This window comes from Chiroxiphia lanceolata, chromosome 1, assembly GCF_009829145.1.
Source record: "Chiroxiphia lanceolata isolate bChiLan1 chromosome 1, bChiLan1.pri, whole genome shotgun sequence".
NCBI lineage: Eukaryota > Metazoa > Chordata > Aves > Passeriformes > Pipridae > Chiroxiphia > Chiroxiphia lanceolata.
The window spans coordinates 29,444,265-29,460,742 of record NC_045637.1 but is presented as its reverse complement, the minus strand read 5'-3'; the positions used below and the strand labels follow the sequence as shown (position 1 = coordinate 29,460,742).

At 40.4% G+C, this 16,478-nt stretch overlaps 1 protein-coding gene across 1 annotated transcript; it reads left to right on the top strand.

Annotated features, from left to right (window-relative positions):
* Nucleotides 1–164: 164 nt before the first annotated feature.
* Nucleotides 165–14,931, top strand: CHMP4C (charged multivesicular body protein 4C). The gene is made up of 5 exons (XM_032710656.1): nt 165–446; nt 7,544–7,721; nt 8,966–9,080; nt 12,467–12,575; nt 14,767–14,931. The coding sequence occupies exons 1-5, from the start codon at nt 251–253 to the stop codon at nt 14,829–14,831; spliced, it is 663 nt and encodes a 220-aa protein (XP_032566547.1). The 5' UTR covers nt 165–250; the 3' UTR covers nt 14,832–14,931.
* The last annotated feature ends 1,547 nt before the right edge of the window (nt 14,932–16,478 follow it).

The window sequence follows — 16,478 nt, the reverse complement described above, 5'->3', positions numbered from 1 at the left end:
CGGCCCGGGTCCCCACGGCTGCCCCGCGGAGCTCCCCGGCTCCTCCTGCCCTGCCCGAAGGTGGCGGAGAGCAGCGGCAGCTCGGCCTCCTCGGGGCCGCCCCCGGGACCGCCCCGCCGCCAGGTGCGGTGCCGCCAGCCCTGGGCTCTGGAAGTGCCGTCACGGCTTGTGCCGGCCAGGGAGGTTTCTGCGGGCCGGGCCGGGCCGGCTAGACCTTTCCGTCGGCGGTCGCCGAACCGGGACCGCCGCCATGAGCAAGATCTCCAGGTTTTTCAAGGGGGGCGGCTCGGCCGCCTCCAAGGGCCGCGGAGGGCCTTCGCCGCAGGAGGCTCTGGCCCGGCTGCGTGAGACGGAGGAGATGCTCAGCAAGAAGCAGGAGTACCTGGAGACGCGGATCGAGCGGGAGCTGGCGGTAGCCCGGCAGCACGGCACCAAGAACAGGCGAGGTGAGTGCGGGCCGGACCCCACTACCCTCAACCCCCGCTGGGCTTGCGAGGCTTTAAATCCCAGGGCTGGAGCGCCTCTGGGTCCTGGGGTCTGTTCCGAAGGGGGGACTCGAGTCTCGCCGAGGCTGTGGCAGGGCCGGGTCAGCTGACTCCGCAGATGTGCACTGTGAGTCGGCTGTGGGCTCCCAGCAAGTATCAAAACACGCGAGGCGGGATGGTCTTTGGCATCTGTTAGTGTTTAGTGTGGATTCATTATGGTGGGGTGGTAATAGGATGCCTTATTCCTCACTAATTTACTGTCTGTGGCTCCCTATGCGATACACGTGCTTTGCACCACAGCGGATGCGTGTGTCGGCTGGATACGTGGAACGCAAAGTGCTGCTGTTCAGTGTGGGGAGGGGATCACAGCTTGGAGATTGAGTATGGGTTGGGCAGGTGGAAAAGAAGCTGAAGGATGTGAGGATCTCCTGTATTCATGAGTAAGTGCATATTATCCACACTGGTGGCAGCTGAGGAACAAAGTTATTCAGTGATTTACTTCAAATCACGTAGGATGTACATAATACAACCAAAAAATGAACGATAGTTTAGAGCATTAGTAACTACTGTTCTGGGCTGGTGTTAGCTGCAAAGGAGAGATACTAAGGGGTAATAAGGTCTAGCTCCTGCATATACTGATGTTGTCATCTCTGGGAAGTAAATGATGGTAGTCAGTGTCTTGGGGATATAAAGGGCTTTGAGAAACAAGTTAATTACTTCCTGAAGTCAAGTAGAGGCCTGTTTGTCTATTCTGAGATGTATTTTTCTTTAAATGCTTTGAAACAGAAGAAAAATTAGAATTAAAAGTTTCTGATGTAATGACAAGGTAGCTTTTTGTCTGCTCTTTCTGTTATTTAATAATTTAAAAAATAATGCCATGTAACAGAACTTGTGAGGAGCTGCATGTTAGAAGTGTTTTGGTTAGCCCTATAATGTATTTGTAATACTTTAGCATTTAATGACTATTAGCAAAAGGCCATTTAACTTAACTAACTTTTAGTTACAAAGGATTTAAAATCATGGGTCAAGATGGGACAGGTTTGAAGGTGCAGTCAGAGGGAGTAAAGCCAGTTGAGCAGCACATCTAAGCCAGGTACTCTGCAGCATGGGAGCTGTCAGGGTTGTCACAGCCCCACAGTTTTCTACTCCCCTGGCTTCAGCTGGAGTATCTCTGTGCTGTTGCAGTGAGTTAGTTCAGGAAGGTGATCCAACTGGAAACTAATTTGCTATGGGACAAGGTGACTGGGTTGGTCCTGAGGCTGAGTTCATTGTGCAAAAGCCCAAGCTGCAGATCTGATGCAAGAAAACAGGCTGGTCTTTTGACTGTAGAAATTCCTGGTTAAATCCAGACATCCTGCTCTGGAACTTCATCCCAAACCTGGACTATAAGCTGGCACATTTGCAGGAGGAAGAAGTGCATCCTGCCTTACTCTTGTTCCTGTGCTGCTCCCTTCCTTTCCCTTAGTAGAGCTCCCTGAAGGGTGTGTTTCAGAAAGCTGGATGCAGCTGTAAAATGTTGTGGGATTTTTGTCTGGATTATCTTTTTTACTCAGAGTAGTTTAAATCCTCATTATCCAGTTGCCCTGGAAGCTGCATGGAGTGCTCATGTACCTGTGAAGGAGAGGATGGTGCACAGGCAGGAATGAAAACTTGTTGGGAGAAGGTGGATCTGCTTCTCCTTTAACTCAGCTGGTTGATGCTGGTTTCAGGTGTTTGTTGGCCTTGTGCTTCAGGCGTGCAGTGTTTGATATCTGAAACTTTTCTTCCAAATTGTTTTTTGCACTTCTGTACTCAATATGCAATTCCTCTGGTTTTCAATCTATGAAATTGTTCATGGAGTGATCCTGCAAACTGGATTGTTGAGCTGATCATAGTTAAAAATAACTCCCTTTTATCTTGTCAATTGCTCAGGCACCAACAGTTAAGGACAGTAAAGAGGCAGGAGTAGGGCACGAAGTGCAGTGTGTGGCAATTTTATCCATGCAAAAAGTGGTTCTAAAGCCAAAATGAGATAGTGTAAGTACAGTCAGAGGAGAAACGAGATAAACTAACCTTGCTGTGCCAAAGTGCTTGAATTTAGCAGGATAATGAGTGAACTGAAATCTCCAATAATGTCTTCATTTGATATGTCAGTTGCTTTACAGTTTAATTGCTGTTGATTTACATATAACAGCATAATACATACGGTGTATTGTACTGTATAGTTCAGAGAAAATCTGTTCTAACCAGCATCCGTGTGTATATAACATTATGTAAACATACACACAAATGAGAGAATGAAGGTTTTAATCTACATTGCCTTGTTAATGTTTCAAAGGGACCTCACAGGTAATTTTTGATATGGCTGTGGTTTTTTTTCTTAATTTTTACTTTTAATTTTGGTTTTCATTTTTCTTAATTGCATCTGTGGAGAAGCCTGTGGAAACTAAAATGGGACTGTTCGAGACTGGAGTAAGATTTCTATCTAGAGATAGAAAATGTATCAAATTAGCATGATCTCATTTGATTTTTAGGTGCATGAGTCTGAGTCAGTAATACTAACACAAGAGAGAGCAGATTCAAGCACCAGCAATTTCTCATGAGTTCATATGACTCTTGAATGGGTTCATGTGACATCAGTAGGCTTTACTTGATGTAAAAGCTATGCAAATGGATGTGAAACATCACTTAAATACTTCTGGCTTTTCCTTTATGAAGTGAGTATCTCTGCAGTTCCTGTACCTAGTCTGAAATTGGCTATTAAATACATTTCCAGCATTCCCCATTAGTATCTTATTGTGGCTAGACAGCTTCAGGGTTTTTGAAACAACAGTGTTTGTTGGAATTTGTCCTGCAGAGGTTACGTGATGATAAGGAGTATTTTTTTCCACAGTTAACACTGCCTTTTAATCTCTTCCCATTTCACTCACACTTTTTGTGTGTGTTTTGTTTTGGTTTTTATCTCTTGCTGTACTTTTTGGGGTATCTCAGTTTCAGCCAGTACACAGCTGCCAACTCCATCGATGAACTGGCCTTTCTTCTCCATTATTTTGAAGGTCATACAGGAAAAATTAAAGGACAGAAAGTTATACTGAATATTTGAAAACTCTATTTAAAAGGAAACGTATTTTCTGAAGTGCACTAGTAACTGTGAAAATAACGTACTTATGAATGTGTGTTGTTTCAGCCTGGAGTCTTTCACAGATACCAAAAAAAAAAAAAAAATCTAAATGAAAGGAATAAAGTTAAGAGAAGCCATCCAGAATAGAATTAAATTTCAACTGTAAAGAACCACATAGTACTACTGAGGACAAAACCTTTGAAGAAAACTGAAATAGCAAGGAGGGGTTTACAGGTAGATGCTGTGTGTTATGTTTGTGTGTTATGTTCGTGCAGTGCTTATGTAGCCCTGTAGCATTCCTTTTCAGTGAGGTGGTTGTAACCAGGAGGCCACTGAAACCAAACAGCGGCGTGGCAGTTGTGTGTTATGGACAGGACAGTCATGCCTGTGGAAGGGTGTGGGACAGATTGGGAATGAGGGATTCTGGCGGGGAGGTAAGAGGAAGCCTTTAGTTGTGTCTTTGTTCTACGAGTTGCAGCAATTGTTCTCTGATCTTCGTGATCGTGTTTCCAGTGTCTCACCATGAACTGGAATACTTATAACTAGTTCAGTACATTATCGCTCTTGAATTCAGTTGTAACTGTGTGTGGCTTTCTCCACAAGGCTTTAAGGATTATGCATACTGGCAGTGAACTTAATTAGGGTCCTATGATTTTTATGGCCTCAGCAGCATTGCCTTTGGTTGTCCCTGGTGTAAGGGAGATCAGAAGTTGCAATCCATTGATCCCTTGCAGGACTGAAGTGGAGGTTTGTGAGCTATATCCAAGAATGAGATCCAGCATTTTCACAATGATGTTACGTCTTCTGAAGAAACACTTGTTTCCTTCTTCCTGGGAATTTTAAGGATTACTAGACAATCCATTTATTTCTACTTCAGAAGATGAGATTATTGGTGCTTCCTGTACTCATGAGTGTTGGTGATGGGCTTGACAGGTGAAGGCGTTGTTACCATTGTGCTCTCTTTTCGTTGTGATCTGTCATGAAACCATGAGAAGGGTACCACAACTCTTCCTGTTTCACTACTTTCCTTTTGAAACCTGGATACTCAGTGTGGCCAGGATTACTATTGCCCAGCTGGCCATTTCTTCTTCTTTAATAAAGTATCACCATACTAGTGATATTGGAAAAGTGCTCTTCTGTATGTTAATAATAGTAGTTCATTCAGATGCATACTTAAACTGACATAATAGTCTTCTGTTGTTCCAGGCACTTATCTTGACTATAAAATAGAAGCTCACATTAAAAACAGTTTTTCATAATCTATGAGCTGTATCCTGCTTGCTGGACTCAGAAGTACAGGAAATGTACTAAAGCCCAGCCAAGGGTTAACCATTATGAAATGCAGGAGTTGAATCAGCTTCTTTGGAGCACAACCGAAAAAGTATATGATACTGCTTTTTTTTTTTTTTTTCTTTTTTCCTGGAGACGACCTCCACCTCTTCCTGCATCAATTGCTATTAATTATACTTGCTTCCTCAGACCCTGCTCCTGCTAGACCTATCCTCCCTGGGCTGTCTTCCTTTTTGAGATCTTTGGAATGGCCAGCACCATTTTTCAGTGCCATTCTTAGATCTTCATCAAAGTATGTTTGTGTTCTGTGCTCAGTTCATTTTTTTTTGAGAGATATGTTCTTCTGCAGTTTGGTAATTATAATGCAGTAGCATTATAATGCAGAAGCATTTTAATCCTGCAAGAGTCACACAGAAAGTTTAAAATGCTTGTAATGTGCAGTAGAAAAGCACTAAAAGTTCATGATACTCTGTAAAACACAGAAAAATAGATTTCAAATAACAAGGAAATACTCATAAATGGTCTAGGAGCTACTATGACAAACCACTGTGTAATAAAGGGCATTCATTTAATACAAATCAGGAAAATCAGGTGTGGGGATTTATTATGCCTTGGTTGATAATGAAGAAGGACGAATTAATTTCCTCTGAAGTGATTTATTCTGTAAGTTACTGGTAAAACTAAAGAGAATGAAGATAATATGTTGCACTACAATAATGAGGAAAAGATGTTTATGAATAGGTGAAGTCAAGGACTTTAGCTTCTCCTGTGGTTTCTTAATTTGGGTGTGGTTTAATTAAATGATCTTCAGGATTTTAAAAACAACTGCTTTGTGTGTCACTGCGGAAATCCATTTTCTCTCTGAGCGGCCAATAAAAACAGCACCATTGCTGAGTCCCATTTCTGAATAATGCTGGCTGGAAATACTGCCCTGTGGTAGATGCTTATTCCAATTGAAGCCTTTCTGCATCAGCTGATTAGTGCTCCTCTGTCCACAGGGCTTTAGGGTCCTCTCTGGCACAGCTTGTGTTAGGTACAGTTTCAGACTTTTATATTTGTCTCTAGCTTCCTAGGAAGAATCCAGGATCAAATTTGATTTGAGGAAAGCTAAGGAAGGAAATGGCTAGTGTGCTAACACTACCAATAATAAGCATAAATAAATAGGAAAATAATAGGTACATAAAGATTGTTTGGGATTAAGTGAAAATGATTTATTTTGGAATTGCCAGTGAGAATTTTACAATTCTCACATTTGCCATCTGCAAGACATCATCTGGTGTTCAAGCGTCTTCCGTGGAACATGCATGATCTTTGGACCATCCTCCCAAACCTGGGAAAACCTTGAACCTGAATACTGTGATTAATGTGTTATGATTGTGTTTTGCTGTCCTGAAACATCTTACTGCATGTTCTAGAATCTTAGCCTGTGTGAATGCCTGTCCTTGCACAGCTCCTAGTGTGCAGTTCTGACCATGTTGATTCAAGCATTTGTCAACTAAGCGCTAATTTTTCTAGTGTGTTGTTACACATCAAAAATCTATGCCCCCTCTTTGGAGAGATCCTAACTTCATTTGAAAAGTTGTGTACCCCAGTGTCAAGGTTCAGTATCATTGTACATGAGCAATTATTTGAAAGGATGGCAACAATAGTTGCTGCTGTTGATTGAGTCTGAGGGGCTGCACGGCTGTTGCTTTCAGGCTCTGAACCTGATTAAAAAATTAAATGTAGAAGACAAGGGGAGGAATATGGGTGTAAATAGCATTGAAAAAACAATGGGTTAACTCAGTCTCCTGGTTTTGTTTGGTGGTTTTTTTTGCCTGGCACATCTGTAGTTTGCAAGGGACACTGGTCAGGAAATGCTTGTGGCAAGATTGTGTGTGTTCCACACCCTGAGGCCAAGAGAAAGTCCCAAGTTCTGGTAATGATTTACTCTGAGCAAAGTATGCTGCTCATAACTTAGCAAATATAAAAGACTAATCTCGATAATTTACAAAGATACTGGGGTGTAGCTGAGTTTGACTGTGCCTTTGTCTACAAAGTTCTATATGTTTTCAAATTCTAAGGTTTAAAGATCATCTTCCTAAGAAATTGTAAGAAATAGATGCAACTGAAAGCCAAAGAAATGTGAGTCCTCCTTTGATCCAACCCACGTGCCTGGTCGGGCCATTTGGGCTTTCCATTGCACTTCACAGTTACTGCTGTTGAGACAAAGTTCAGAAAGCAGCATTGCTGGAGGTGTGGTTATCATGATAGATCTTCTTATGCTGTCTTCTTTAGTTTTTGCTTATGTTTTGCAACTTCTTCTTTTCTCCTTTCCTGTGTTTTCTCCTTTCTCACTCTTCTCTCATGTTTTTCTCTTTCTTCCCCATTTTCTCTACTCTGCCTGTGTGCACAGGATGGAGTTCAAGATCTCCCGCAGTGGAGGAAGAAGCTGCTCTTCCCTGTGGTTCTAAAAGGAGTTAATCTAAAAGAGGCTTCCCAGCATGTTCATGCAACAGCATGTTGGTGATAAACAGGCTGCTGATGTGGTGTGGTCAAAGTTTGTCTCCCTGCTAGTAAGGTAGGAGGGTGAGAATTATCAATTCTGGAGGTCAGCTTGGTGCTGAACTACTTGGCCTTGCATTTTGCTATGAAAACACACAGTGCACTTTGCCTCTTCCTATTCCAGCTGCCTTACAAGCACTGAAGAGGAAAAAGAGATATGAGAAACAGTTGAGTCAAATTGATGGGACGCTTTCGACCATTGAGTTCCAGAGAGAGGCATTGGAAAATTCCCACACGAACACAGAAGTGCTCAAGAATATGGGTTATGCTGCACAAGCTATGAAAAAAGTACATGAAAATATGTAAGTGCTTTCTAATAGCTTTCAAGTTGAGCTTATTGACCACTTTCAAACTATTCCATCACTGCAGACTGTTGTATCAAGTTAGACAGTTTTTACTTCATTTTTGGTTCAGGCATCTAATGTAAGGAATGCTGTTGGTGCTGCAGTGTTATATTTGGCAAAAAAATATCTTTTCTTAACATCGAGTCTAAAAGGAAGTTCACTTAACTAGTGAGAGCTGTGTGTTACCTGTTTTTTTTTTGTCTATCTTGGCAGTGGAGACTGGCCTCTGCCCTTGGTTTGTCCAGAAGAAAATTTAGTTATAGAAACTAAGTGAACTCTTTTCCTCAGAATCCATAAGCTAGATTGTGGGATTCAAAGTACTGGTTAGACCCGAATAAAAAATATGACATGGACAAAAAAAATTACTCTCTTTTTTTTTCTTTTATATGTCCTGTGTTGTTTCAAGGGGTGTTTTCCTGCCTGAATAAACAGAGTTAAATCAAAAAGGTTTTTCTGGAAGAAGCAAACAGGAATTGAAACAATAATGAAGTTAATAATAAGGGGAAGTCTTTAAATGGGGTACAGTTCTCTTAAGTTGCCCTCGGTTCTGGTGAAAGCTTAACATCAAGAAAGATCCATGTAATCATAGAATAGATTGGGTTAGAAGTGACCTTCAAAGGTCATCTTGTCCAAACACCCTGCAGTGAACAGGGACATCCTCCACCAGATCATGTTGCTCAGAGTCTGTCCAGCCTGACTTCGAATGTTTCCAGTGTTTCACCACCCTCATTGTAAAACACTTCTTCCTTGTGTCAAGTCTAAATTGACCCTCTTTTAGTTAAAAGCCATTACCCTCTGGCCTATTGCAACAGGCCCTGCAAAAATGTTTATTGCTATCTTTCTTACAAGCTCCTTTTAAGTACTGAATGTAGAGTACTCCCATAAAGATACTGACCTTGGGGGATCTGCCCAGGGGTGTGAGTGTTGCTTGGCAGAGGTCTGAGAAGCCCCAAGGGGGAGAGAGACACACTGCTGCAGCTTAACTTTTGTTATAATCCCAAGTGAAAGAAGTTGGATTGGCCAAAACACACAGAAGCTTTTAGTGTAGGTGTTAAGGTCTGGGTGAGGAAATTATTCCCTGTGAGTTCTGCTGTTTATACAGCCATGGGCAGAAAAAGAAAATAGGGTCTGTTCCAGTGAGTCTCTTCTGTAGGATTTGAATGATATATCTTTAAAAATATGTTTCCATGTTATCTTTCCAGGGACTTGAACAAAATTGATGATTTGATGCAAGATATCACTGAACAGCAAGATGTTGCCCAGGAAATTTCAGATGCCATCTCAAACCGAGCCACCTTTGGTGATGAGTTTGATGAGGTTAGTACTTCAGGCCTGTGAGTTTTAGTTGTTAGATGACTCCACAGTTATTTGGTTATTGGTTGTGACTCCACAGTTATTGGTTGTGCAGTGGTTTGTTTCTTAAAAGGTGTGGATGTGAAATTCCTTGGTTCAAGGACAAGTGTATAATTTTTACATAAATATAAAAATTAAATATGTTAATATATAAAATATATACTAAAATACTACTAAAATATATACTAAAATATATATGTAAAATATAAAAAGTGCTTTTATTTATATACAAATTTTAAGAAAAGCATTTTTAACTACACTCCAGTACTTGTTTTTCTCGTTTGAACCATGGAAGGAGGAGATCACTAAAACATGTAATTTGTACTACTCTAAGTGGACACTGAAACATATAATTTTTTATGGTCCAAATAGACATCCGTTTGACTAAGTGCAGTTCCTGCGCTGTGAAGAGGCTGCTGTTCACAGTTCTGAATATTTGGACCATTTTTTTAAGGTCATTTTTGGTGCAGGTCCTTTCCTTTTTCTTCCAGATTTTCTACAGAAGTAGATGCATAACATAGAAGTAATACCCGTTGGAGGCAATAAGGTTTCTTCCTTGAGCTCTTTTCTTCTGAAATGTCCACAAGGCATTTAGGAGCTTCTGAAAATTTGTTGCAGTAACTTTCATCCAGTGCCCCTGGATTTGGTTTTGTGTATCTAAGCACGTTATTTCTGATCCAGCCGTGGCCGAGGACTCAAGGGTCAAGGGTACTCAAATTCTTGTGATCTGTGAAATGCAGAGCTGGGGATCAGGTTCAGTATCACAACAGTTTGGGTTGTTTTTTTTTTTTTTCAATTTTGTTGATTTGGGATCATCAGGGATCATTTGAAGAATGTCCTGAATAATCAGACAACTCACTCTATCCTGAACTAATTTGTTCCTGTATACCCAAATGGACAACAAAGAAAAATATAAGTGTGATATCGTACATATTTGCTTGACTAGGAGGAAGGGGAGGTTTCATTCAATAGTTATAATTTGTTGAAAATAGGAATAATTCTTTGTGTTTTGTTCCCATTATCTGCTTTCCTGTTTTTCCACTTCAAATGTAAATAGACTTTCCAAGAAACATGTGCATTACTGGCACAAGGAATGAGATTTGGCCTGTATAAAGTGGGCTTCAAACAATTGAAAAACATACTGCCATCCCAAGCAGCTGTACAGTGTCTTACTTTTCATCAGTGCTTAACTTTTGGGGGCCTAGCCTTAGTAAGTATGTTTTAGATTGATCTGAAAGTTCCTAAGAGGTACTAGTCTAAGTTGATGTGCATGGTTCCTGTTCTGGGACATAAGCCACTGGCACATGGGACATCTTTGTACCAGCACCTGCTTTTGCATAGGAGCCTAATACTTATAGCACTTGGGCAGTAAGTGGAAAATCTGGTTTGCAGGCCACTGCAGCTTGAGAGTGCTAGAATCAATGACTTAATTGCTCAGTTATGAGGTGATTTGTGTTGAAGGATGATATTTAATTTTATTTTTTTGGAGGACGTTTTGACCACACAATTGGATGCATTTTCTCTTCGCTCATGTGCCTTGGGTGTAAGGAGATCATGGAAGTGTGTGATTTCTCCTGCTCCAGACAGGCACAGAAACATAAGGGTTCTTTCTCCCTGGGTTGACACAGTGTTTGTCATGAAGAACGCAAAAAAGCTCTGTCCTGCCTGAGTAGAATGCTCTCTGGGAGGGGTGATCCTTGCCTGGAGTCCTGTTTCTGATAATCAAATGTGAAATACACACCATCCAGCGGACAAAGCCTGGAAACTGCAAGTTCACATAGTATCTTCCCTCTGCTCTTGCAGAGGCCTAGGTTCAAGAGGAGAAAGATTTGTTGTAGCTATTGCAATGCTCCACAGCCTACTTGTAGAACAATTTCTGAGTTGTGGGAAATTAGTAGCTAAGTCTATTCTCGAGAATGAATAGAACTTAAAACTAGAGTCTCCACTTTGACAGCAAATGTTCTAGCCTTTACATTATTGTGTTAAAGGTGTAGGCTCATGATCATTGTTTCGTTCACATCTTTTTTAAAGAATGCTTGTCATGACTGACACTTCCTCTTAATTGTTTTCCTGTTCAGTGGAGGTTGGAAAGGACTGATTTGGCATGGAAGGGGGTTAGATGACCGTCTAGAATTTTTCAGAAATACCTGTTGCCATTGACTTCACAACAGCTTGGACACTAACTTTTTAAGAAGCTTGTATTCACAGCACTGACTGAGGCACTTAAAGTACAAGCAGATTTGCACTTCAGCTAAATGCTTAAGTAAAACAGGGGGCTCCAACTTGCACATTTCCTTGAGAGATCAGCTGGGAATTGAACATCATCAGGTGTAGACCTGATGCTGAAATTTTTAGATCATATCCAAGGATTTGCACTGTAAACTAGGGCAGGTAGGCAAACTGTAGCCATTTTTTGGCCGTAAATTATAAAACCATGAGAAAGTAAATCTAGGTAGGAAAGCCAGTGTTGGCTATGTAACTATCATTTTAACTTCTGCATTGGTGATAAACGAAGTATAAATGTGTAGGCAAAGCCTGTTTCACTACCTTGTAGCTCTTTGCTACACAAACACATTTTCCTCAGCCACTTTGCCCATTGTTTCTTTTTAAACCATTTTATCAGTGTGGCAAAGGTCCATTTCTCTACAAATAATGTTAACGTTTAGCTTCCTTTCTTTAGGAAACTCCAGCCAAGGAGTAGGTTCTTTGCTTTTTTTAAGAAGTGTACAGCTTTTTTATTTTTAGCATTATACAAGTGGATTAGATCATCTGTCCAAATCAGCTTCTGCAGCTGAAACCCCAAGAGTGTTGTGTGCTTCAAGAGTGAATAGCAGGACCCAGAGGACAGTTCTGATTCCAGTGCTGCTTTGAAATTATATATAATCCTGGACTTGTGTTATGAGGCTGAAGCATAATGTTTAATGGCAGTCTACCTTATAACCAGTGGAAGCTGTTTGCTTTTTAAAATGGGAGAAATAGCATGTTAAAATTAGAATCCATTGAAGAGTACAGTGTCTAGATTTGGAACAAACCTAAGGACAGCAGAGAAGCTTTTTCCCCACTGTGTTTGCCTTTTTTACAAGTACTGTACTGCTGTCAGTTTTGTTTCTAATTTTGTTCTTTGTCCTGTTTCTAACTTCTGTGGTCCTTCTTTCAATGTTCAATTAAGGTTTATCGTTATTGCCCATATTTAGTAAAAATTATACTTTTAATGTGCTGAGTTTTGATACGTGTTTTCAGGTGTAAATTGTTTCTTCAATAGTGCTTTGCTACATGATATTTAAATGTGCCCTTGCCTCTGATCCCTGTCAGTACAATGAATTTGTAAGTAATGTTTTCCTTGAATTTAGGATGAGTTGATGGCAGAGTTAGAAGAACTGGAGCAAGAAGAGCTGAACAAGGGAATGAGAGATGTCAGGTTGCCAAGTGTTCCGTCCACATCGCTGCCTTCTCGCCCTGGTAAACTGCCTGCTTGCCATTTTACATTTCTCATTATTAAATCATACTGTGAGAAAGGGGAGAGGAAAAGAGAGTTTCAGATATGTATTTAACTCTGTTTTAACTTTTTAAGTGTTATAAATTCCTTTTCTTACCTTTGTATCTGTTTAACAGAAAAAGCAGTGTAAATCTGTTTTTCTCTATGAAAGCATGTAGGGTTAAATTCTCTGTAGATTTGGGGAGACAAACTCAGGGAACTTGACCTTGACCTTGCAGATATACTGATGAATCTCCAACTTAAATGTAGTGAGATTATTGAGGAATGGGAAGGCTTTTTTTTTTTTTTTGCAATTAAATCCTTAGTCTCTTTTAATTAGAGTCTGACCTAGATTCAAAATGTTAGCGTCATAAGGATCCAGCTTTGTGGGGTAGTGGTTTGATATTTGCCACTGGTGTTTTAAGTAGAAATGAAGGAAGCAGCAGGAAGCACACATTTAAAGAAATATTTTCATTCCTTTGCTTGCTTTCTACTGAACAGGCTTATTCCTGTAGTCTTAAGCTGTAGTCTTATTTTTCTGTAGTTCTGCCTTGTTCATTTTGAATTAAGCCAGAGTCAGACAACCCTTTACTCCACCTTTCACCATATCCCTGTTGTCTATCAGCTGAAAGATTTGCTGTGTACTGAGGCTAGTAAAAGAATATAAATATTTCATGGTAAGGCCAGCACGCATGTGACACAGGTTGTTTATGGTGTGTTCTGCTGCAGAACAGGTTACCTAGACCAGGCTGACTCATAGACTATTACATGTGTTTTGGCAGATGGCATTTAAATCCTGACATGTAGTTTCAAACATTCAGACTGAGATTGTGGCCTCATCTACAGAAGTCAACTGCAGAACAGCTAGTAAAAAAAAAAATTAAAAAATTTAGAAAAGCAGTGCAAATTGCACTCTGGTCAATTATGGCTGGTTCATGCATTGTCTTCCAGCTATGGCAGTTGACATTTTTATTAAATCCAGACTATCTCCATGTATTTCTCACTATCTTAATTTTCTACTTCATCTGTCTGTATGGTTACTTCAGGCAAAATTAGCTGGTTGCAGTTATATAGTTTAAGGCCTTGCAAAACTGGCTTATTTTTTCTGAAACTCGGTGCTTACAAAAGCACAAGCAAAATCAGTACAGTTAATGGATCTATAATGCTTCTAATTAGAGATGCATGTTACCCTCCTGATCTTGAAGATGGGGAAACTGTGAATGGAGCAAGTCAGTGACCTTCCCCAGTCACACAATGAGCCAGTGGCATTTCCAGAATAGGGACAGGACCTGTGGTCTTCTGCATCCTTTTCCTGAAGGTGGTAGCTGCAGTCCCACCCCCCCATCCCCCAACACGGTGGCTCCTGCAGGCAGGAGTCAGCTGGCTGCTGTAAACTTGCACAGGAGGGTGATGCACCCAGCAACAGTGTTCCACTGGTGTTGGGAGAGGTGCCAGTCCTGACACACAACCCACACACAGATGGAGACAGCTTGAGATTGAACCTGGGCTGTAGGGCATCTAGACAGCAAATGAAGACTACTTGGGCAAGGTTTTAGTTTGGTGAATGCAGATGTGTGATAGGACATTTGGGTGCAAAGGGAGAAAGTCTGTGTGGGAGCTGATACAGAGCTGGGGATTGCTGATGCTGTGAACACAGCAGTTAACTGATGTCACCTGAGCATAGTAAGTTCAGGAATTTCTTTGTCCCTTTTAACAAATGACACCTTCCTTTAAAATGAGATGAGTTCATCTGGAGACTGGACTTGCATACGCAGAACCTTTCAGCCCTATTTGGAAAGGCAGCAAGATGTGCAGCTGGCCGGGGTAGGTCACTCGTGCCTGTTTACATGGTGGTGAGAGAACTGGCAGCGTTCTTGTGGGCATTTTCTGTCTGTGACAGCTTTTAGAGATTAAATGTATTTTCTGCAGGAGTCTTTCAGTAGGAATTACATCAGACCTGTATTTGTAACCTCAGGGTTATGTGTGAGATAGTGGTAAGGCAAAATAGTCACATCTCTCATGAGCTTCATTCCTGTATTATCCATGTTCAACTTGCTACTCAGTAAATTGATCTGAGATCTTCAAACTGAAAAGCACTATGCAACTCCTCATGCTAACAGATAAAATGGTTCTGACTGTTACACTAGTTGATGATTATTGTCTCTTTCTCTGCAGCATCAACCAGAAGAAGAGCAGAGGATGAAGATGAAATGAAGAAGTTAGCTGCCTGGGCTTCATAAGAGCATGGTCTTTTTATAACACTGTGCATTATAGTGCAAGTGTAAAAAGCTGCAATTCTGTTTTATAACCTTACTGATTTAGTGTGGTTGCACTTCATACAGGCTGGGTTTTTTATGGCTGATCTAACTAACAATACTGTTACTGCCATATTACAAAACTAGTTTAAAAAACAGCAAACAAAAATTGCAATAGTTTCTAAAACCTCCAAGCATCAAATTTTTTTCAGCGTTGGTCAGAGATTTGTTTTGTTATTAGTAAGAGTTTTTATTATTTTTTATTTATATTTTACCATATCTTCTGGTTTGTAAAACCTATGTGCCTCACTTACGCGCAGATCTGGATTCACTGTTGAAATGAGAAAGTTAAGTAAGTCATCAGTGTCCTATACTAAAGGGTTATTTGGTTCAGACTATTTGAATATTAGCTGTTTTCAGCTTTATACATGCCCTGACTTGCAAGTTCCTTTGAGCCCAAGAGCTAACAGCTATTCCTTTGGGCATGAAGATTTAAACATCTGCCTGGAGCAACTTATGGTGTCCTAGATATTAAGAGGAGACTCTTCTGTAGGTTTTCTGAAGTGGGATAGGTTGTTTTGTTTTAACTTTGGCAAAAATATCCCATGTAGTTCTGTAGGTCAGCTTGAATTGCATTTTGAACTATTTCCAACTTGGTTGTAGAATTACAGTGATTGAAGAAAAGGAAATGTCCAAGTTCATATAGATCCCTGCCAAACAAAACTGATTTTCACTAACCCTGTCAAAAATCCAGAAGAAATTTCTGTCTATTTTTCCTCTACCTTGTCTTTCTAGGGTGAGTCTTTACTTTGTATGATAATACTCATCCTCAACGGAATTAGTAACACATTTTTAATGATATAATTTCGAAATAGTTCTAATTTCTGAGCATTCGGGTCTTTTCTTTTACTCAGTTTATGAATGGAAGTAATACTGGTGCATTGCACTTGAAATACCTTTTTAACCCTGGTTAAAAGTTCTGGATTACTTGTAAAGTTGATGAGTTATTGCCCAAGTGACAATTTTTTGCCTAAGGAACAAATGCCACTCCTGACTGCTAAACTACCGCATATATGGGAAATCACTGTTCAAATGCCAGCCAAAAATTAAATAGGCTGCTTTGTACTTAGAAAGTTTATTAAATAAGACTGAAGCTCTATGCTAGTAGCCTGCTGTCAATCACAATGAAATACTAAAACACTGGAGTTCCTAGGGGTGTAGGAAGCAGTCCTTGATCTAGGTTTCTTATTTTCAAATGAATTTAAATTTTACTGATGATTGAAGCACTTGGGGAATAGTGGGACACTTGGTTTCTGTAGATCTGTGGCAAAAGAACACTGACCCCTTCTCCTGTGGACTTTAGCCTGTGATTTGTTGGGTGTTTAGCTTTGACAGGCTACAAAAATCTTCAATGCAGTGGATTTTGGGTTAAGCATAAGGAAATGTGTGTTTCTGGACATGGCATACTCAGAACCTTTCAAGATGAGTTCCATGGATGAAACCCAAAATGTATAAACCCTGTGGAGAGATTTAGTTTGTCAGGACTTTCATTATCTGTGGTGGAATTGCTTTTGGTTTGTATCCATATGAAAGGTGAATCAAGCCTTGCCACTTTACTTCAGATAAATTTCC